Source organism: Bison bison, unplaced genomic scaffold, assembly GCF_000754665.1.
Source record: "Bison bison bison isolate TAMUID 2011002044 unplaced genomic scaffold, Bison_UMD1.0 scf7180017864118, whole genome shotgun sequence".
Classification (NCBI taxonomy): Eukaryota; Metazoa; Chordata; class Mammalia; order Artiodactyla; family Bovidae; genus Bison; species Bison bison.
In genome coordinates this window covers 2,215,261-2,238,035 of record NW_011494690.1, presented here as the reverse complement: position 1 = coordinate 2,238,035, position 22,775 = coordinate 2,215,261, and the positions used below count along the sequence as shown (strand labels likewise).

The following is a 22,775-nucleotide window of genomic DNA, read 5'->3' as shown; positions in this document are numbered from 1 at the left end:
CAGTTGCATAGTTTTCATTGGGTGGGTGGATATACCACAGTATTTTCAATCAAGTCTCTATTGGTGGATATATGAGTTTGTCTTTTGTTTTTTGCTCTCATAACCAATGTTGCAGTGAATGACCTTGTACATGTGTTATTTCATAGTTAAACTGGCTAAGGAGACCCCAGATTCATTGAGATTCATGGTCTTTCTTAGGAAAGTATTTTCTTGCCACCTAGAGAGACATGTTTGTGGGTATCAGATGTTCTTTATGTGTGCTAATGACTGGAAGTTTTGTTTTTTTAACGTGATGTGAAAGTTGCTCAGCCATGTCTGACTCTTTGCAACCCCATGGACTATACAGTCCATGGAATTCTCCAGGCCAGAATACTAGAGTGGATAGCGTTTCCCTTCTCCAGGGGATCTTCCCAACCCAGGGATCGAACCCAGGTCTCCCGCATTGCAAGCAGATTCTTTACCAGCTGAGCCACAAGGGAAGCCCTTGTTTTGTAAGGTAGCATTTAAATCTTTTATATCTTGATTTTAGTACTTCTGCATCATCTACTCCTCTGAGATTTCTATGGCTAACTTTGGTGCTTTGTCTGATAGATAATGCCTTATTGTTTTTCACATGAATATTGTTGAATAAATAAATCTCAGTATCCACTAAGTTAAGTATTATGTTAGGTGCTTTATCTTGTGAGATGGTATTTCACTTTACAGAGGAGAAAACTGAAGCTCAGAAAGGAAGTCAGTTGTTGAAGGTCATAGAGCTATTAAATGGTGGAGCCAAAATATGAACCCAAGTTTCTATGAATCAAAGCCTGTATTCTTTTTTTTTTTAATTAATTTATTATTTATTTGGCTGTGCTGGGGTTTTAGTGGTGGCACCCAGGAATCTTCAATCTTCACTATGGCTCGAGGGATCGTGGCATATGGGATCTAGTTCCCTGGCCAGGGATCGAACTTGGGCCCTCTGCTTGGGGAGCATGGAGCCTTTGCCTCTGGACCATCAGGGAAGTCCCTAAAGCCTGTATTCTTATCCTATAGCTCACTCTTAATCATAGCAAATGTACTTTATAATCATAGTTGTTGTTATTTCTTTTCCTGAAAAAGAAAGTGAAAGTGAAGTCACTCAGTTGTGTCCGATTCTTTGTGACCCCATGGAGTGTAGCCTACCAGGCTCCTTGTCCATGGGATTTTCCAGGCAATAGTACTGGAGTGGGTTGCCATTTCCTTCTCCAGGGCATCTTTCCAACCCAGGGATTGAACCTGGGTCTCCTGAATTGTAGACAGACGCTTTACTGTCTAAGCCACCAGGGAAGTCTTCTTTTCCTGAAGTCTTTTTAATTTTTTGAGTCACAGAATATCTTTTCCCCCTGTTTCTGGATTATCAAAATAGTTTCCCTGTTTTCTCTGGTTGTCAAAATAGGACATTCTTTGACACAGATTTAAGGTTTTTTGTAAGGTTTCAAGGTGGTCTTTGGATTAGTTTGTTAATCTTCTTGCATTGTGGTACTAGTGACTTAAGTGTGGATAATATCTTTGCTGAACAGATGTAGTCTGATAAGATGTAATCTCTGCTTTATTTGTTTTTTAAAATTTATTTATTTTAATTGAATAATTACTTTATAGTATTGTGATGGTTTCTGACATACAGCAACATGAATCAGCCACAGGTATACATGTGTTCCCCGCTCCTGTAATCTCTGCTTTAAATACTGTCTAGGGTTTTTCTCTTCCCTGGTCCTGGTTTGTTCTTTTTTCTCTGTCCTGATTATGGGAGTGATAGCTCTGTTCCTCTGACCTTCAGTGAAGATGCTTGGTTATGAGAACAGGAAATTTCTGACATTTTCCCACTTTCCACAACAGGCACAGACAGTATGAATGCTGGGTAGTGATAGGGATAGTTAACCTTAGAATCCCTAATAAAAGGGCTGAAAGAATTGAAAAGAATGAAAAACAATGGGGATGGGAAACAGGGAATCGGGTCTCAAGGGAGACTGAAGAAACAGAATGGCATAAGGGTTAAAAACGTGACCTAACTCCTACTGGCTTGGTTGTAGTCCTGGCTCCACCATGTAGTAGCTGCAGACCTTGGGCAGTTATCCTTTTGGGGCCTTTTATACTGGGGATAATAATAATATATACCTCATATAGTTATTGTAAAGATTCAATAAGCTTGTAATGTATTTGACCCATAGCAACTGTCTAACAAATGTTATCAATATGAAGGGTGACAGGAAAATGAAATGGGGCATCCAGATTCCATACACATGGTATTTGTCATGGTATTAAAGTACTTCCTCAATTTTAAGATGTACTTTTTAATGTTTTGATATTATTAAAAGTGCTTAAGTCAATGAGTATATTTAATGTGGTAGACAGTGTTTTTTTCCTCAACATCTATTCACTCAATAGTTTATCTTCAAACTGAGAAAACAAGGTATTTCTTGTGGCTTAATGTATGATTTATGTCATATGGTTTGGTATTAAATAGCTCATTCAGTAATACAGATAGCTGGTAACTCACTATTAACTATAACAGCTGTTAGTTTTTGGATAATTGTATTTGGCTACAAGACAAAATGTTTTGATTGATTATGTAGAAATTTGCACAGAAGATAGAAGGTATATATTCCTAATGTCATTTATAGGACTTTAAGCTGGTACACATAACCTTTTTTCCATTTTAGTTATATCCTGTGAAATACCTAATTATGAAAGACTTCAGGATGAAGAACACCTGAAATCTTCCTTACTGAATTTTTTTGAACCTTCTTATTTTACTATTTGTTTTAATATTTACCTGTAACTCTGTCTTTGACATTCAAACTTTGGAATATATTATTGCTTTGTTTAACTTCTTAAGAAGAGTTAATTTTTGACGGGTGTTAATGAGACTTTTTCTCTCAAATTTTAAGGTTATTTGGCTGTATCTTTATTTCTACATGAAAGTCATGAACTATTGCTTCTCCTTGTGAACACAGTTGTAAAGGTACTGTATTGTATGCTGGTTAATATAAAGTCTTAAATTATTCCATCAGGCATTTGACAGTTTTTATATTTTTGAAAGAATGTAGGCTTGCAGAATGCGTTTATTGGAAAGATCTTTTAGATCGGTTTCTGCATCTGTAGAATGAGGATAATAATAGAACTTAACCAAGTTGTAAGGGTCGAATGAAACACTGTACAGAATATCATTTGCTACTGCTGCTGTTATAGTGGTTTCATTTAAAAAAGCAGAGTTAAGGAAAATAAACTCAAAATGGTCTAAAGATCTACAAGTAATACCTGAAACTATAAAACTCCTAGAAGAGAACGTAGGTAGAATACTCTTTGACATAAATTGTAGCGAGGTTTTCTTGGATCAGTCTCCTAAGGCAGAATAAATAGAAAGCAAAAAATAAACAAATGGGACCTAATTAAACTTAAAAGCTTTTGCACAGCAAAGGAAGTAACTGATAAAATGAAAAGACAACCTACGAAATGGGAGAAAATATTTGCAAATGATGGGACTGACAGGGCTTGATATTCAAAATATACAAACACTCATACAACTCAATATAAAAAAAGTAAACCGTAGTCACAAAATGAGCAGAAGACTTGAATAGACATTTTCCCAAAGAAGACATGTAAATAGCTAACAGGCAATGAAAAGATGCTCAACGTCACTAATTATTAGAGAAGTAAAATCAAAACCACAGTGAGGTATCACCTCATTGAGAATGGCTATTGTGAAAAAGTTTGTGAAAAATAAATGTTGGCAAGGATGTGGAGAGTTGGCAAGGATGTGGAGAAAAGGGAACCCTTATACATGGTTGGTGGGAATGCAAATTGGTCAGCCACTATGGGAAACAGTATGGAGATTCCTTAAAAAACTAAAAAAGAACTACCATATGATCCGGCAGTTTCACTCCTGGGTTTCTATCTGGACAGAACGAAGACACTGACTTAAAAAGGTACATAACCTCAGTGTTCATAGGACTATTTATAGTAGCCAAGACATGGAAACAACCCAAGTGCCCATCAACAGACAATTGGATTAAAAAGACTTGGTATATATACATAATAGAATATTATTCAGGTATTAAAAACAGTGAAATACTGCCATTTGTAGCAATGTGGACGAACCTAGAGAATATTGTGCTTAGTGAAATAAGTCACACAGAGAAAGACAAATACAGTATGATATCACTTATATGTATAGTCTAAAAAATAATACAAATGAATGGAAATGCAAAATAGAAACAGACTCACAGACAGAAAATGAACTTGGGGTTACCATAGGGAGAGAGGGGAGGAACAACTTAGGAGTATGGTATTAATAGATAACAAATTACTGTATATAAAATAGATAAGGAAAGGGATAGCACAGGGAATTATACCCATTTATCATATAATAGCCTACAATGGAGTATAATCTGCAAAAATTTTCTAAATCACTATGCTGTACACCTGAAACTAATACTATATTGTAAATCAGCTATACTTTAGTAAAAGAATAAATAAAAAAAAAAGCAGAGCTGGAACTAGAACTATAATTTAGATCTCCAGACTCTTAGTCAGATGCATTTTCCATGCTATTGTCTTTTTTTCTAGGATCAATTTTAAAGGGATATAATATAAACTGAATAATTGAAGTCTTTTAAACTCTAAAAGTCAATTTAAAGGAGAATAGAGTATAATTGGGTAACTGAAATGTATGATAATAAAAACAATTTAATCCACATGCAATATTTTTTTCTGTTAAACTTTTAGACAAAATTGGTAATGAAGTATAATTGAATTGTTGAGCTTTTTCGTGTTTATCTTATTTCTTCTGATATGTGAGAGAGTGTGTGTGTGTGTAGTACTTTCTGAATTTTAAGTCATATATTCTCTTAAGGTCACTAGTGGCTTTAAACCTTTCCAAACTTTCAAAAACGTAGTTTCAGTTTCTATTAAAATAGTTTATAAACTTTGTGCTTATATAAGTATATATAAATGCATACATTTTATAGTATGTATTAAAAAATTGCTTCCTTTTAAACTTCCACTCATTGCTTTAACAATAAAAATTCATAAAATTTTTTTTGTTACTGGTTTAGAAAAGTTTTAAAGGCTGTAGTAAAGAAGACTACTTTGATCAGTGTCAGAACAGAAATATAGTTTCCTTTAGATCGGTTACTTTTGGGCTGTCTTTATCTATTGACTCTATTAAGGCAAGTGAAACACTGATATTCCTATAAAATACAAGGTATTCCTAAATGGACAAATTAGTTGAAAACTACCGTATTAAGTGTATAGGACCATTGCAATGTTGAGCTCACTGTCCCTAGTTTCAGAATTTGCACTGAATGTTTTCTTTGCTTAATAATTATGTCAGGACTTGCAGAGCACTAACCTAGTAGAAGTATGTATGGCACTTACTATCGTCAGCCAGATTTTCCCCCGAGAAATGATTCCAGCTGTTCTTCCATTGATAGAAGATAAACTTCAACATTCTAAGTAAGTAAATTCTTTTTTGGATAGGTGTCTACACTGTGTATTTCAAAAGAAAAATTTATACTAAAAATTTTATTCTAACTTTGATTTAATGCTACCAGGATAGAGGATATTCTTTGACTGCCAGGTATAATACAAAAATCCCCAATAGCACTGTCCTTTATTTTTATGTGGGTTTAGAAAAATGTTAGGCAGCTTTCTAAAGTAAAACTGAGACAGTGAGGCTTACCATCAGGAATCCTTGGCTCTCTTTCCACTTCTGCTGCTAACTCTCAGTGGTCCTGTTTTTCCCTTGGCTATATGGGGTTGATTGAAGCTCCTTAGTTCTCACAAAGTTGTTTTATAAAGTGAAATAATGGAAAACATTTGGAAGTGGTTCAGATGCCATGAATCCATAGCTTCAATGTACTGGAAATGCTTTTATATCAAAACTGCAGCTTTAGCAGGATATATACAAATGAACCTTAACTTGTAGTATTTTGCTAATTTTGAATGATTCCTCAACTCTCTCCTTATTAACTTGATTAGTATTTTTTCCAAACTTGGAATTATTTTGTTTTTGCTCAAGCCCCTTGATTTCATAACCTTTATAGCTAGGAAAATGTTTAGTCACTAGCCATTTTTCATTTGTGATTGTGGTACTTTATTGTATACATATTTTTGTTAAAGATTTTTTTTTTGTTACCTGTATAATATCTCTTTATTTCTATGCTTTTTTAAGTCAACATTTTTAGTGTTCTAAGATTATAAAATGTTGTCTTATGGTCTGTGTTCTTTAAGAAATCTTGGGCCATGAATCTTCCAGCTAAAAATGATAGCTCTTACTGAGAATTATGGAGTAACTTCATAGATTTTTCAGACTTGTTTTGTTTGTGTTGAATCGGTGTTTAGAACAAATGATGGGCATGGACAGTTAACTACTGGAAATGAAATATTAGCCTTTCTTTATTTAGAAGTTGGTCTATCATAGCTGAGCATATTTTTATGAAATTTTTCCATACCACCACTGTTTTGTGGTAGCCGTACTTACCCTTTGTATGAAATCTTTCTGAGAAAGATTTGAATTTTTTCCTTGTTGCTTCCCATTTACCCTCTCAATTTTTTGCATATTGCTTCCCATCTACTCTCATTTCAAATCCTGGCTTTTCCTGTCTTGTACTAGTTAGAATTTAGACTTTCTGAAACTCTGCTTTTGCAATTATGGCCATACCTACTTCCTCGCTGTGGAGTAAAGAGCTAAAGACAGAGTTGTGGGCCACAGCTACAGATAGGCCAGTAGATGTCACGACGAAGCTGTGAGACAGGGGTTGGACTTGACTTTTGAATCCTTGGTTGTATTTTCACATGCCAGACCTACAGCCCAAATCCAGGTTTTTTGATACCTTGTGTTATTGCCACCATTTTGGGCCAGACCAAGGGATTCCTGAGCCTGATGAGGGTTTGTATTCTTTTTCCTCACCTCATTTATTTACTGTGTCCTGGAACTCAGATTGGTTAATACCCTATAGCAACACTTTGGGATGTAGATTCCAGTTACCATAATATTAATACTAGTGGCAAATCTGTTGTTAATCTGCTTTCTTTTTATGTGAAAAGGATTTTCCATCATGACATAGTTTACCCAGGAAGATAATGGGTTGCTTGTTAATGCAGAAGCTGGATGACCATTTGTTAGGAATATTATAAAAGGTATTCTTGAATGGAACACAGAGGATTGCATTGAATAATCTCAGTTTTGAGATTCTATGATTTTAGGTATCAGAAATATGTCTTAAGGAATCCTGAAAGTAAATACTTCACTACTGCTGTTGTGAGCACTGCCAGCATTATCTGCAGATATGAGCCATGTGGAAACAGGCATGAGAGAGAAAAACAAGAATATAATTCCTTGAAAATGACATTGTGTTCACAGGATAGCAACTCTTTATTTTTGCTTCTTGTGTGCTAGACATTATCTGTTACAAATGAAGTGCACGACTTGTGTATACTTTCCTCCTCATTGTAATGAGGTTTTTGAAACATGAGCTGGGCAAGGAGAGGAGTAACAGCTTTTAATGTAAGTCCCCCTTATACTCCCCTGCCCCACTTAAGTATTTGGAGTATGTTTACCCATGATATAAAAAAAGAAATATAAAAAGCTGAAATGTTAAGGAGACTTTAATGTTAATGAAGAGACTGTTTAATATTACTAGCTGAAATTACCTCTTACTCATTTAAACTTACTATTTATTCTCTTCCCAATCTTTAGAGATATGGCTTTCAGAAATGGAATTTGGGAATTAAGAAATTTGTTTATCTTTCTTGCTTTGTTTTAGTTTCAAAAGTAATATATGCTTGTTATCAAAGAATGTTGTAACTAAAGAAATACATAACATGGAGACTTAAAGTCTCTTGAGGTAACCTCCTAGAGATAACCTCCTAGAGATAACCACTATTTTATAATTTGGTAAATTAGAATAAAAATTAACAATAAATGGGTAATTCTCTCTCTTTTTTTAGATTAAAGTAATAGCTGGTATTTTGAAATCATCTGGTCCGTAATCTTTTCAGCCTAAATGTCTGATATTTCCAGATGGTTTATTTAGATTTTATTTTTTATCTTTAGGGAGATTATACGAAGAAAAGCTGTTCTGGCATTATATAAATTTTACCTCATTGCTCCTAATCAAGTACAGCATATCCATGTTAAGTTTCGGAAAGCACTTTGTGATCGAGATGTTGGAGTCATGGCTGCTTCCTTGCACATATACCTTAGGATGATTAAGGTCAGTTGACATTTTGAGAAGTTACTGAGTAGCTATCATTAGAAAAATATAACTGTGTAATTAAAAGAAAACTCATATTTTTCAGTAAAATGCGTCACATTTAAGTTTGTATTATTGACCCTTTAATAGTAATTTTTGCATGTTGTTAATAGCATGAGTTGCAGACACATTCTAGACTTAGTCTTTTTTAAATGCCTGAAATGTTTTCATGTTATGAAAGAAGCATGGAAAAATGGTAGCTCTGGAAGGTGGTTGAAATTTGCAGATTTGTGGATTTTCAAGAAGTGGCTCCTTTTTATACAGCTTCATGGGATACTTACAACAGCTTCTAAAGTGAGGAGAGCTGGTGGGGAATGTGTAAGGCACAGTCTGCAGAAGCAGTCCCTAATTGTTTTGGCACTAGAGACCAGTTTTGTGGAAGACAATTTTTGGATGGGTTGGGGAGGGGGAGGGTGATTTTGGGGAGGGTGATTTTGGGGATGAGTCAAGCACATTATGTTTATTTTGCTCTTTATTCCTATTATTATTACATCAGCTCCACCTCAGATCATCAGGCATTAGATCTCAGAGTTGGACCCCTGGTCTATTGTGTTGATTCCATACATTGATTCTGTGTTAGAGGAGGAAGGAGGATTAAATGTTATAGTAAAAATTTTTTTCTAAATGGCAATATGGGTTTATACTAATTCAGCCCCAGTGTATTGCCTGAAACCTTTTGTGTCTGAAAGTATATATTTGTGAGCGATTTCATCATATCTCATAATGCTATTGAAATAAATTTAAAATTATGCAAACTGAAAGTTGTCTTTACTTTTATGCATTGTGTGTTCCAAAGTAGTATGGTATAAATAGATAATTGACATTAAATCTTATTTTCCTCTGACATTTATTAAACTCTCAGAGAGCTATTATTTCTCTTCCAAAAATTTGTCCTTGATACTATAAAAATTACAGTGAAGAGTCTAACATTCATTTTGAGGAGTACATATTTACTTTCCCTAATTCAGGCAGATGGTTACTAGACCACAGTTGTGATCAATTTGTAATATATACAATGTTGAATCACTATGTTGTACACCTGAAACTAATATAATATTGTGAGTCAACTATACTTCATTAAACAATATAAGATGAAAAAATTTCCTATGTCTGAGAGAGTAGTCTGATAGATAATCAAGGCACACTCATTCAGAATCACAAATATGTTTAAATACTATACAGTTAATTAATTTTTAATAAGCAGGCTTGATGATTTGGGGAGTTTTGAATGTTCGAGTAATGTTGGTTGTGCTCTTCCACCCAGAGGATAATTTAGTTCAATTACAAGGGAAGTCTTTTGCAAACAAAATTCAGAGATTGCAAACAGGCCTTGATTTTCATCTAAAGTAGAGAGATTACTGCTTTTTTTCTTTTCAATTTTTAATTGCTGATACTAGCTATTAAAAGTTCTAAGATATAATTATCGAACTTTGGAAAGGTAATTAAACTGGTGTGTGGGACAAGTAGGGAATGGTGGAAACTTTTAGGGGCATGATTCACTTCTGAATCTGGTCACCAGAAGAGTTTCATTGTGGAAGGAATTACACAAATCAGAGGACTGTTTCATTAAATGTGAACATGAGACTTGTAAATGAGCATATACTAAGTTAGATTCTGCATAGCATTTCAAGCAGGTCTGTTTTATTTTTGAGATATTGTTATTAACAAAGTTTTTTTGTTTTATTTTTTGAATATAGGAGAATTCATCTGCATATAAAGACTTGACTGGGAGTTTTGTAACGATCTTGAAGCAAGTGGTTGGAGGAAAGCTCCCAGTAGATTTCAATTACCACAGCGTACCAGCACCATGGTTACAAATTCAGTTGTTGAGAATACTAGGACTTCTAGGAAAAGATGATCAAAGGTAAACTCTTCTAAGTAAATTTGATAGGCTTTAGCCATGTAAAGGTTCATGATAAACCAAATTCTCCCAATGCTTAGTTGACTTAGTAGTGATAAGTAAGCCACTGTAAGAAGTGTATAAATTCAGCTTGTTGAGATAATCCTGGCTTTCTGCTTATCTAAGTCCACTCACAGAAAAAGTTAACTTTGGAGCTCCATATCTTCTGTGAAACTTTCTGAATCATTCTAGTTTGGAAGTTGGGAAGCTTTTTTATAAAAAGCCAGATTATAAATATTTTAGACTTTGTGGGCTATATGTTGTCTATTGCAACGTGTTAACTCTGCTGTGGTATATAGCTCAAAAGCAACCATAGATAGTATGTAAATGAATGAGCACACCTCAGTTCCAAAAAGCTTTATGGACGTTAAAACTTGAATTTCATATAAACTTTATGTGTCATGAAATCTTATTCTTTTGAATTTTTTAACCATTTAAAAATGTAAAAACCATTTTAGCCTATAGCCAATATAAAAACAGACAATCTGGCCAGATTAGGCATGCAGACTATAGTTTGCTGACACTATTGCTATACTGGAACAATTCATTTTGTCTGAATTACTTTTTTTAGGCAATAATTTTGTGAAACTTTTTATTCATGTCTTTCCAATTACATATATGTTTTGTAACTTTTAATTTTGCTGTAGTTTTTTAAACTTCCAGAAAATTTCCAAGAATAATACAGGGAGCTCTCTACCTAGATTCATCAGTTATTTATATTTGCTTTATCGTTCTTTCTATCTCTTCCTGTATGTGCATGTGTGCACACATTATTTTTATTTAAAATTTTTTTCTGAGCTGTTTGAAAGCAACTCGATTTATTCCCCTCAAGAGCAAGGACCATGGGCTGAAGTCCCTGATGTGTTTCTATCTTGAGAACATAATATTAATCAGATTCTGACTCTAGAGGTATGGTTTTGTTTTATACAGTAAGGTACATGTATTTGCTAATTCTCTAGTCTTGCCATACTACCGGATTGTCCTCCAGGCTATTGCTCCTAGTAAAGCCCTCTCAGCTTCAAGTCAGAACCCATCATTGGTGAGCTTCTAATGAACACCAGCTGGGCTGTATCACTCTTGGTATTGCTGTTTTCCTTTTTTCTATCTTTATGAATCTCAACCTTGATTGAAGCCTGGGGTGAAAACCTGGAGTTGATGGAGCAGACACACACATTAGAAATGTTTGTCCATTGTGGAGCTCTAGTTGAAGCTCACTAGAATTGTTTTAAAACCATTAATTTCATAGTAATGCATTCAGATCTCATTGGTCCAAAAAGATTTAATGCCATCATATGTTGTCAGAAAGTTACTTTGTAGACATTAGTGAATTTACTAAATTCATTAACTCATTATCATCCTTTCCTTCAAGGATGCATTTGGAGAATACATACAAAAATGAATATGTTTACAGAGTTCAGAGAGCTCAATTGAATAGAAATTAGGCTTAATTAAATGAGTAAAGAATATGTCTCTTTTACAGTGTTGTGGACATTAAAATGTTTTCTCCTTTTTTGTCCCAACTCTAACGAGATTTTATGTTAACATGTATTTCTTAAGACATGATATGCTCAATTTGGCAAAGTAAAAATGTTATTTTATAACAGGATTCTAATATATTTAATTGTAAGTATTAATTTACTGGACAAGTCTTATGTTTATGGTCTTTTATATCTATTTGAGTATTTTCTTGTGTTTTATAGCATTCTGCTTCTTAGGTTATTAACATTCAGCTCAATCATGTCTGCAAATGTTTCCACATTTTGTGTGGTTAATTATAACTCCTACATTGGCTTTTAAAATTGGGAAGTTACACTGTAATGTTAAGTGTAGAATTACCAGATTTTTGGGGGGGGAATATTTGTAATGTCTACTATATGACTGTTGTCTGTGGAAAAATGCTTACATAATAAAATAAGGGATTTTAAAATATGGTTCTGAATTCTCAGTTGATATGTATACTTCAGTTAAGGTATAATAAAAGTACATGCACTTCAAATTGAGTTTTATAGCTGTATAGTTTTTTAAAAAAGAAGACATTTTCTCAGAAACTTGTAACATACATGATAGATGATTTGTATAGCCCAAGATTATTTTGATCTTTTTGTTTTGTAGTATAGTTTTTCTACAAGAAACTACTGTGTATTTCTTTGTTGGTGGTGCTTTTTTCTATTAGTGCGTTTTGATTTCACAAAACATATGAAAATATCAGCTGAGAAGCCATATTTTTCACCATTGGCCTTTTAGAGAGGACTTTTACCTGGAGAAAAGGCGTAGTGGCAGAGTGCTAGGGGTCTATAAGGCACTGCATTTTTGTATAGTTTCTACCTCAACTCAGTTACTGTAACTGTAATCTGTGACCATAAAGACATAGAATGGTATTAATTTGTTAGTTTCACAAAAATATAATTTCTTTATATTTAACATAAATGAAAGTTAAAATTTTCTCTCTGAAGAACCTACTGCTGCTCAAAGAAAGACTGATACTTGAATATTTTTTTAAAAATAAGTATTTAAAATACATATAAATATACTGTCTGGAATAATCTGGATATGTGAAGTATTACTATAGTAATTTTAAACAGGTAGAAATATTATATTACAAAGAAAATGATAAAAGAGTGTTCAATCAGATGAAAACCATAACCATATTTAAAGTAGGTACAGATTGAGGAATGAGTTGATTGACTTTCCTCATTGGCTAGTCAGCTTTGATAAAGCAGAAGGTTAAACTCTTAAAAAAGTGAAAGTGGAATATTTAAGAAGTGAAATTCCCATAACTTCATAAAATGAATTTCTTTCACTTCTTTTCTGTAGATCCTCAGTTTTAAAGAGAGAGAAGTTTGAAAAACTATGTTTTATTGGGTTATAATACTATAATTCTACTGCAAATAAAATATCTTTTAAACAGGACAAGTGAATTAATGTATGATGTTCTTGATGAATCCTTACGAAGAGCTGAGTTAAATCACAATGTCACATATGGTAGGTAATATTTGTGTAAATGCTGCTCTAATAATGTTTTCAGTATTATAGCTAAATCTGTGTTAGAATACTGTGAATTCCAGTAAATTTTAAATGTTAATTTTTAAGGTGGTTTTGGGTTATTATTTTTCATTGAAAGTATTGAATAACTAATAAAAATAATTTGAAATTATGACATTGTTTTAAATGTTGATGTAGATTGACTATTATAATTGTCTCTCTTTTAAAGACTTCATTTTTAAAGAGAAATTGTCTCTTTATTGAAAATGTTCAATAGATGATTCAACAATCAAGCATCTGACAGTGAAGATAACCCAGTAGATCTATTCCATACTTAAGAAAACAGTTTTCAAATAAAGCAATCTGTCATCTAGTCACCAAATATTTAAGGTTTTATTATTTATTAGTCCTTGTGCAAGATGCTTGGAATACAGTTGTGAACAAAACAGTCTTATCATTGAGCTCATAGCCTAGAGAGATGGAAAGGGACAGGTACCATGAATGTTACAGAGGCAAGTTGCAGGGTACTGTGGAGCATATGGCAGCTATTCTTAGTTGAGCAGAAGGATAAGGAAGGCTTTTCTCAAAAAGTGATACTTAAGAAGACAACTAAAGGTTGAATTTGAGATAGATAAGAATATATAGATATGGAATAATGAACTTTGTAATGAAGAGACAGCAGCTATTTATATTAAACACAATTTTAAAAAGTCTTTTAGTGATAGGAAACAAGAGTAAAATGGGGGAGGAGGGAGAAGAACTGAGAAAAGTAACTAGTCGTAAGAGCCAGAGGGAAGAACTCTTAGTTCTTTGTTGATCAGCTTGAGAAAGCTTATTGAAGAAAGTGGGATATTTTGAGGTATTTAAGAGATAGAAGTAAAACACTTTGAATTTTGCCTACTGTGGAGATGAGCAGTAGAAGAGATATTGAGAAATACAACTCAAATGAGAAGTCATTTCTTAATCTGGTGAAATACCATGAAATAGGGGATAGAGAGGAGTATTTGTTCTTTCAGGCAATGATAAACTGCAAATCTTAAAGAATAATGGTTGTAGAAACATAGAGTAGACTAGAGGGTAGAAGTTGAACCGGTTTTAACTGTAATAAAACTGAAGAAAGGATTGCATCTGTAAGACTAGTATAGAAAAAGTAATGTACATGGTAGTGAATTGGGATAGTAAATTTTGAAGGATAGATTTATGTTTTGCATGTATAAATGGTAGTTAAGGTAACAAGCATGGTATTCATTTGTTCAACCAGTATTTATTGAATTCCTACAAAACAAAACCTTAATTTTTAAACTAGATACAGATTGAGGAAAGAGTTGATTTACTTACATATTCCTCCCTGCTAAATGTGGGAGATTAAAGGAAAAATAAGGTAGACACAGGCCCTGCCCTTCTAAGTGTTTAGTATAATGGACAGTTGATGGCATCTAGGATCTTATTGGGACTTACCAGGTGGCGCTAGTGGTAAAGAACCCGCCTTCCAATGTAGGAGATGTAAGAGACTGCAGGTTCGATCTCAGGGTCGGGAAGATCCCCTGGAGGAGGGCATAGCAACCCACTCCTGGATTCTGGAGAATCCCATGGACAGAGGAGCCTGGTGGGCTACAGTCTGTACGGTCGCAGAGAGTCAGACATGACAGCGACTTAGCATGCACACAGGATCTTATTATGTAATGAGAAGAATAAGGCATCAGAGGTAAGGATGATCCTTATTGAGGCGGGTGGTTTGGCTAGGAGCTGTCGGAATAATCCAAAGTAGTGTCAGAATTTTTCCAGGCAGCTAAAGTAAATTAAAAATTGTTTGAGATATAATTATTTTATTGGATAGGTAATATATGCACATGGTTCAGAAATCAAAAGGTATGAAAGGGTATACAGTGGACAGTAAAGTGTCCCTTCAACCCTTATCACCTACTCCTGTAGATAACTGCTGTTACCTGTTCCTTTCCATTTAGAGAATACTGTATACCTGAGGAAATAGTTTTAATGTTCTCCATTAGGACATCCTTCTTTTATTAAGATTGACGAGACCAGTGCTAACAATTTGTTTCCTTGTAGTCTACTGGTCCAGTGTTTAACTTTGCCAGAGAAACTTAGTTTCTGTTGTTTTCTTTTTTCCTTTATTTACTTCTCTTTGTTCTGCATTTCCCCCCATACTTGTACCAATACAGTTTATAGCTTACATTTATCAGTGGTAGAGTATTCTCTAGTAAACTTAATATAAATATTTTATTGCTTAAACATATCAGTATTAAATTATAAACTTCATAAGGACCGGGACTATCTCTGTCTTATTGGCTAGCATATCCCAGTATCTGGCACTGGGTTAATCAGTGAGTAATATGTTTTAATTGAATTAATAGAAGAGAAAGTTATTTTACTTTTGATCAGTTATCTCATTGGGTTTCAGTCCAAACCATATTTTAATTAAAGTTTCATTTTTATAACTTACCTTAGTGTCAAAGGAAGAAATTAATCGTATCAGAGGCATTTAGAGTGTATCTGCTATGTGCCAGGCGTTGTAAAGTGATGTAGAGGATATGAGGAAGTATAAAATGTAAGCTTTGCCTTCAAGGAGTTTACAGTATAATGGAGGAGATAACTTTTATATGAAGGCATAATACCAGTATAAGGCAGAATGTAAAAGGGGAGGTAAAGGGAATAAATATTACAGGATTCCAGAGGTGGTTAAGATCACTGTGGGCTTCAGGGCACCTAAAGATTTATTGATGTAATAGGACCTTGAAAGACAGGATTGAGATAGCCAGAAAGGAGGTTAAAAGCAGTTTTAGGCAAAGGGAACATGAAAGAAGGTGCAGAAGTGGGGGTGTTTAAAACACCCCACTGTTTCAGAAAACTGACTTGCCAGCTCGATTGGACAGTTAATAGTGGGAGCAGTGGGAAGGGTATATTGCGGACGTCCTCCTATGGTAGCCACAGAGTTTGGATTGTATAAATATGGAGATATGGGATAGTTTTGGGCAGGAAACTGATAACATGAGAGGACATTTTTAGTAAACTATTTAGTAAACTGAGAGATAATATAAAATGAAATACAAGGGATAGAACCATTGAAAGTAGATAGAAGTACTTTAGGTGTACTCTACCCACTAAGTACACCTAAAAACTTTGAACATTATATGTAAAATAAACACATGAGATTCTGAAACGTGGATAAATGAAGGAGACTGATTAGGGACATTGGCATGTAAGGAATGACTCCAAGGTTAGTACCCTGGGTTTTCTTTTTGCCTTGTATGCCCCAAACTGGTTACTGGAGAGCCAGCAGTCTGAAAATGCCAACAGGTGCAGATAAAAATGCCCTGAAAAAAAGCCTACTCTCTAGCCAGAGGACTCAGGCAAAAAGGGCAGACTAGCAAGATGGAAGACTTTTAGACAATAGTTTTTCTATTGCAGTCAAGCACCACATAGAAAAAACTATGGACTACCCAGAGCAGCAAAGGCTGAATGAAGAATCAAGATTTCCATCCTCATCAGGTATAATGAGGTACCCCAACCCTCCCATGGAGCTCGGTGGTGAAGACCAAGAGGGCAGCTGCAGTTTGATCCTGCCGTATGTCAAGAGGGACCCTCCCTGGCATTGCCAGTGGAGATGGTGTGGGAAGCCTGGGTTTTACATCATCAAGGAACAGAGAACAATTGAGGTACCCCTCCTATCTTTCCTGGGGTGGTGGTAGAGGAAACTTAGTAGAGTGACAGGGCTTTTTCTACTGGTCCGGTACACTAGAGTCACTCCGTTGTTCTCAGTACAGGTCACATCGGGAGCAGTACTGGGGTGCCCCTTCCTCTCCCAGACAGGGTACCCTCATCCCCCATCCAGAAGGATGCAGCATCCCCTGCCATTCCAAGTGTTAAAGGAAGCAGAATGGAGAAAGTGGACTACCACCCTCATTGGCTGGTACCCCCATTTCCTTGCCAGAGTGGTGACAGTAGATAACTTATTTAAAATGTAAGTAAAGTCTAGTCTGAAGGATAGAGTAATCAGTAGAATTCCTCAAATTTTGTACATAATCCTACCCAAAATATCTGTGATAAAGCCACAGTGTGTCACAAATGTTAGGACATTATTAATTTGGTAATTTTTACTTAATGATATTTTGGTTAGGACCTAGGTTGCTTTGGAGGAGTAAGCAAAACTCCACATTGTATTTTTTCCTTTAGAAGTCCTCAGAGGCACTTTCGTTTTAACCACTGCAGTGAGGAGACAGTGGAGTGACTGCTTTTTTATCTGTGGACTTAGACTTTTGTAGAGTTGGAGTATAAACAGTCTTAAAATCTCTAAATTATTTTAAAATAATTTAAAAACCTATTTTTAATCGATGGGGTCGCAAAGAGTCGGACACGACTGAGTGACTTCTGAGTCTGTGTGTATGCCTAAGTTGACAAATAAGTGTATTTTTTGAACTATTAATTTTATTCTATACCTAAACTAGCAGTTCTTTTAGGTTTTGTGTAGGTCGTATAGGTTTCTGTCATATATTCTCCTTTTTTTTTAACCTTTAAAAATGTAATTGTACACCTAAAACTAATAATTTTATATATCAGTTATATCTCAAAAAATATAAAAATCATCCTTAGTTCACAGTTTACAAAGATAGGCTGAAGGCTGGGTTTAATGGTATTTTGCCTAGTCCTGCCTTAGTTGATTAGTTAATTGACCAGGGCTTTCTCTGTTTACTTCATGAAGTCATAAAGTCAACTTTTTGAAAAAATTTTTCTTTGAAAACAAATCTATTAAAAAAAAGAATTGTATTTACTGTTTTGGCTATGCTGGGTCTTTATTGCTGTGAGGGCTTTTATCTAGTTGCTGGGAGTGAGGGCTGCTCTTCAGTTGCGGTGGGAGGGCTTACGATCGTGGTGGCTTCCCTTGGGGAGCACAGGCTCTGGGGTGCATGGGCTTCAGTAGCTGGGGCATGTGGGCTCAGGACTTGCAGTTCCTGGGCTCTGGAGCACAGGCTCAATAGTTGTGGCGCAGGGGCTTAGTTATTCTGCAGCATGTAGTCTTCCTGGGCCAGGGGTTTGGTAGGCACATTCTTTACCACGGAGCTACTGGGGAAGTCCAAAGTCAACTCTTTTTCATAGCACAGAGTAAAGACTTTACAGCATAATATCTGCAAAGATCTTTTTAGGTTCAGTTGACTTTATAGGTTTTCCTTTAATTAAAGTCTATTCACTTCTTAAAGAGATGTTTATTTCTTAAAAAATGCTTATTTCTAATTTCTTTTCTCTCCTTATTTAGAAAGTATTTATTTTAGTAAAACTTTTTACCCAAAATGTTTCTGTGTATCAGTTGATAGGCAACTTAGCAGTGTAAAAAACATAGCTAGTTGAATATTCAGGCTCTATTTTATATCTTGTACACGAATAAATGATTATTGTGTTTTAAACTTTTGGAAAAAGAGCAGGAGTGATTCTTTCAAAGATATGATATTCTTCAACCATGTGTGTTAGTTGCTTAGTTGTGTCTGACTCTTTGCAACCCAATGGACTGTAGCCTGCCAGGCTCTTCTGTCCATGAGATGGATTCTCCAGGGCAAGAATACTGGAGTGGGTTGCCATTCTCTTCTCCAGGGGATCTTCCTGGCCCAGGGATCAAACCGGGGTCTCCCGCATTGCAGGCAGATTTCTTTACCATCTAAGCAACCAAGGAAGCCCTCAGTTGAACTGTTTTTAAGTCTGCTTATTTTGTTTAATGGTGCCTAAATTATTCTTCTTTACCATGACCAAGCTCCAGCTCTTTCACTCTTGATCTTTAAGAGAGTTTGAAAAATATTTTAGTGTCCATTTTAATCATCTGTTATAGTTATCTGATCTTTGATGAGACTAGAAAATCAAATTTGAACACTATCAAGATGTCAGTAGGTTTTCTATAACCTTGGAGGTTAATTTTTAAGTTAATTTTTAAAAAGTGACTTGAGTTTTGAGTATAAAAATTTTGAAATAAATGCTAGAGCACCCTAAAATGATTATATTGAACTAAACCACAAAGAGTTGGACACAACTGAGCAACTGAACTGAACTGAGCTGAAACCACATGGAAATAAACTACATATCCAGTTTTTGTGTATAAGTGGTAGAAACTGCCTGAGAATAACTTATTTTGAAGCATTCAAGGAGTGTTGGAAGTATCTATTTATATAGGAGTAATGAATATATTACTTATGTGCCCATTAGAATGTGAATTTCTTGAGGGTAAGGGTGTTTGTCTCTGCTGTATCCATACTAGTAGAACAATGTCTGACTCATAGGAGGTTTCAGAAAATACTTGTTGCATGGATGAATATAGCCTGAAAATAGTAAAATTCTTATCTTTGAAAAATTTCCATAAGATTTTTGACTAAAACTGACCTTCTGATTAGTTTGTTTTGTTAGGAGTTCTGCACAGATACATTTTTTATTATGGCTTACTATGATCTCTGAAGTTATAATATTTTATTTTTCTAGCTATTCTGTTTGAATGTGTACATACAGTCTATTCTATTTATCCTAAATCGGAATTGCTTGAGAAGGCTGCCAAATGCATTGGAAAGTTTGTTCTGTCACCTAAAATAAATCTCAAATATTTAGGTAAGATAATTGGTTCTTTTGATGGAAATTACCAAGAGAGCTTTTTGAAATTTTCTGAATATTTATTTTAAGTCACTTTATGTTATTTAATCTTTGTTTCTAGGACTGAAGGCTCTTACCTATGTTATCCAACAGGATCCCACTCTGGCTCTTCAACATCAGATGACAATAATTGAATGCTTAGATCATCCTGATCCCATTATTAAAAGAGAGGTAAACTGGTATTTTGAGTAGTGTATGTGAAATGTTAAAATTTTTAAACATTTTGTTGGTCTTATGGAGAGAGATGAAAATTATGGGCATGTGCACACGTGTGTATTTTAACTTTTGAATGCATTTTATTTTTTCTACTGAAGTTTAAGGGACTTTTCTAAAAAGTACTTGTATCAATAACCACAAGAATGGTTTTAAATTGTGAGTTGGAGAAGTTAGGAAGGTGTAACTAGGTGGTGGTAATGGTAAAGAACCCCCGCTGCCAATGCAGGAGATGTAAGAGACATGAGTTTGATCCCGGGTCAGGAAGATCCCCCAGAGGAGGGCATGGTAGCCCACTCCAGGATTCTTACCTGGAGAATCCTGCGGACAGAAGAGTCTGGCGGGCTACAGTCCATAGGGTTGCAAAGAGTTGGACGCAACTGAAGTGACAGCACACATGCATGCACACACCTGTGTAGGATCCCTTATCAAGGAATCTTACTGGTCCAAGGGTTGTGTCAATAGAAGACCAGAATTCTATTTCCAGTTCTTCCTATTAGTATAATTTTAAGACATAATTTATGATAATTAATTTTTTTCATTATTTTCCTTGACATCTATAAAATGGGCTACTCTATTCCTTATTGAATCTGTAAGAATGTTGATAGAATTAATAAAGATAGGGACTTCCCTGGAGTTTCAGTGGTTGGGACTCCATGCTACTGCTGCAGGGGCACAGGTTCACTCTCTGCCCAGGGAGTTAAGATCCTACATGCTGCATGGTGTGGCCAAAAAATAAAAAGAATTAGTAAAGATATCCCTAAACTGTTTTGAACTTCTTGGAAGGAAAGGTGTATAAATCTACTTAATTTTTTTCAACTTTTTCCTTTTATAAAATTGCTTCATTATCTGCTTGGGTGTTCTAGATAGATCTGGTAATTCTCATGTACAGACATGATTCTATACCTTCATTTAAAATGGTTTATGGGACCTAATTAAGAAGAGTGATTGTTTTATTTCTGATTTTAAAAATAATGAAGATAAAAAGATAAATTCTAGTAAACATCTAAATTATTTAAAAGCAATGAATTAAAAGTTCATTGAAAGAACATTATTGCATTGAATAATATGAATGTTGAATTCTAAAGGTACTATTTTTGAAATAATGTTTCTGAGAAATTGCCATCTACATATATGCAATATATATGCATATATATTTTGGATTCATATTTTTGATCTTCTAAAAAATAGTTACCTGCCTTGAATGAATCCAGAAAGTTTATGGATAATTTCTATGTGTAGACATTGTAGAAAAATGCAAAGATGCCAAGGGACAGTAACAAATAATTATATGACTCTTCTACTTTGAATGGATACAGAGCATGCATTTTCTTTGTGTGGTTAAGTAGTATGTTGAACAGGGTTGACTTGGGTACAGTTTTCTTAGTTCTGTGCTTAATTATTGGGATTTAATTTAAAAATGAGAGTTAAAGAGAAACAGACAACTTCTAAAATTATCAGGTCTGGTCTGCAGTGAGAAAAGAAGTTTGAATTCTTTGGGGAGGATACTGAGCATCAGTGGTGCCCAAAGAAGGCACTGTAGTACTGTTTCCTTAATTCCACTGTCATATCTAACCTCCATCAGTAATTATGTGGCAAGAACTTTGGTCCTGGGGTATGGAGTGACCTGTTGCTTGGGTCTGGGATGCTCTTTTACCTGATTGTATTACCTTTCTTTCATAACAAGACAAAAGAAAGCATGAGGGAGTTAATAGAAAAGACCTTCCGCCATGCAATTCCTAATACAATGCCCCATTCAGTCCTGGAAATGCTAAGTTTCATAGTCTTAGAGTAGGAATTAAATTTGGTGTACATTATCTTAAAATACATGGCTTACAGAGCCTACAGGAAGGATGTCTGAAACAGCTTTATAAGTGGAAAGCTAGTGATGGGGGATCTATGTATTTATAGATTTTAAATGGTGTTAAGGATTAACTGGAGCAGTTTAAAAAAAAAATTCAAAATCTGTTATCCTTTGTACTTGAAGTCCTGGGTATAAGGATTGAAAAATTAGGAAGAACCCTAAAGAAATCTGAACAGATTTAACAAGTAGGGTACATAGAAATTCTTTTACAGCTAATATTGTTGATCCTGAAATGCTAGTAAAGGATGCTTTCTTATTGCTGCCTTTTGTTTCATACTGATTCTGGGAACTATGATATTTGTGGAACCTTAATATAGGGCCTCAGAAAGCCAGGTAAATGGGAGTTTACTTTGGTAATGGTTTTTCTTCATCTTACTTGAGGCAGCAAGAGGTGTATTCCTCAGCACTGAGGAGCCATAAAACAGTTCTTCCTTGATACCTGAGATTCTGAAAGTAGGCCTTGCTGCACTTTGAAGTGCTTGCGCTACCTTATCCATCCATGAGAGACCATTTAGCATATTCAAAAGCAGAGACATTACTTTGCCAACAAAGGTTCGTCTAGTCAAGGCTATGGTTTTTCCTGTGGTCATGTATGGATGTGAGAGTTGGACTGTGAAGAAGGCTGAGCGCCGAAGAATTGATGCTTTTGAACTGTGGTGTTGGAGAAGACTCTTGAAAGTCCCTTGGATTGCAAGGAGATCCAACCAGTCCATCCTAAAGGAGATCAGTCCTGGGTGTTCATTGGAAGGACTGATGTTGAAGCTGAAACTCCAGTACTTTGGCCGCCTGATGCGAAGAGCTGACTTATTTGAAAAGACCCTGATGCTGGGAAAGGTTGAGGGCAGGAGGAGAAGGGGACAACAGAGGATGAGATGGCTGGATGACATCACCGACTCAATGGACA

The 22,775-nt window shown here is 35.0% G+C and overlaps 1 protein-coding gene across 3 annotated transcripts in view; it reads left to right on the top strand.

Moving 5' to 3' along the window:
* AP4E1 (adaptor-related protein complex 4, epsilon 1 subunit) overlaps positions 1-22,775 on the top strand; it is a 67,643-nt gene that overhangs the window by 8,680 nt on the left and 36,188 nt on the right. For all 3 annotated transcript variants that reach the window (XM_010839493.1, XM_010839492.1, XM_010839494.1), the window contains 7 exons: positions 2,907-2,980; positions 5,351-5,472; positions 8,075-8,234; positions 9,971-10,137; positions 13,082-13,155; positions 19,630-19,752; positions 19,856-19,965. In XM_010839493.1, coding sequence (XP_010837795.1) covers positions 2,907-2,980; positions 5,351-5,472; positions 8,075-8,234; positions 9,971-10,137; positions 13,082-13,155; positions 19,630-19,752; positions 19,856-19,965 — 830 coding nt within the window. The remainder of the gene's footprint in view (positions 1-2,906; positions 2,981-5,350; positions 5,473-8,074; positions 8,235-9,970; positions 10,138-13,081; positions 13,156-19,629; positions 19,753-19,855; positions 19,966-22,775) is intronic.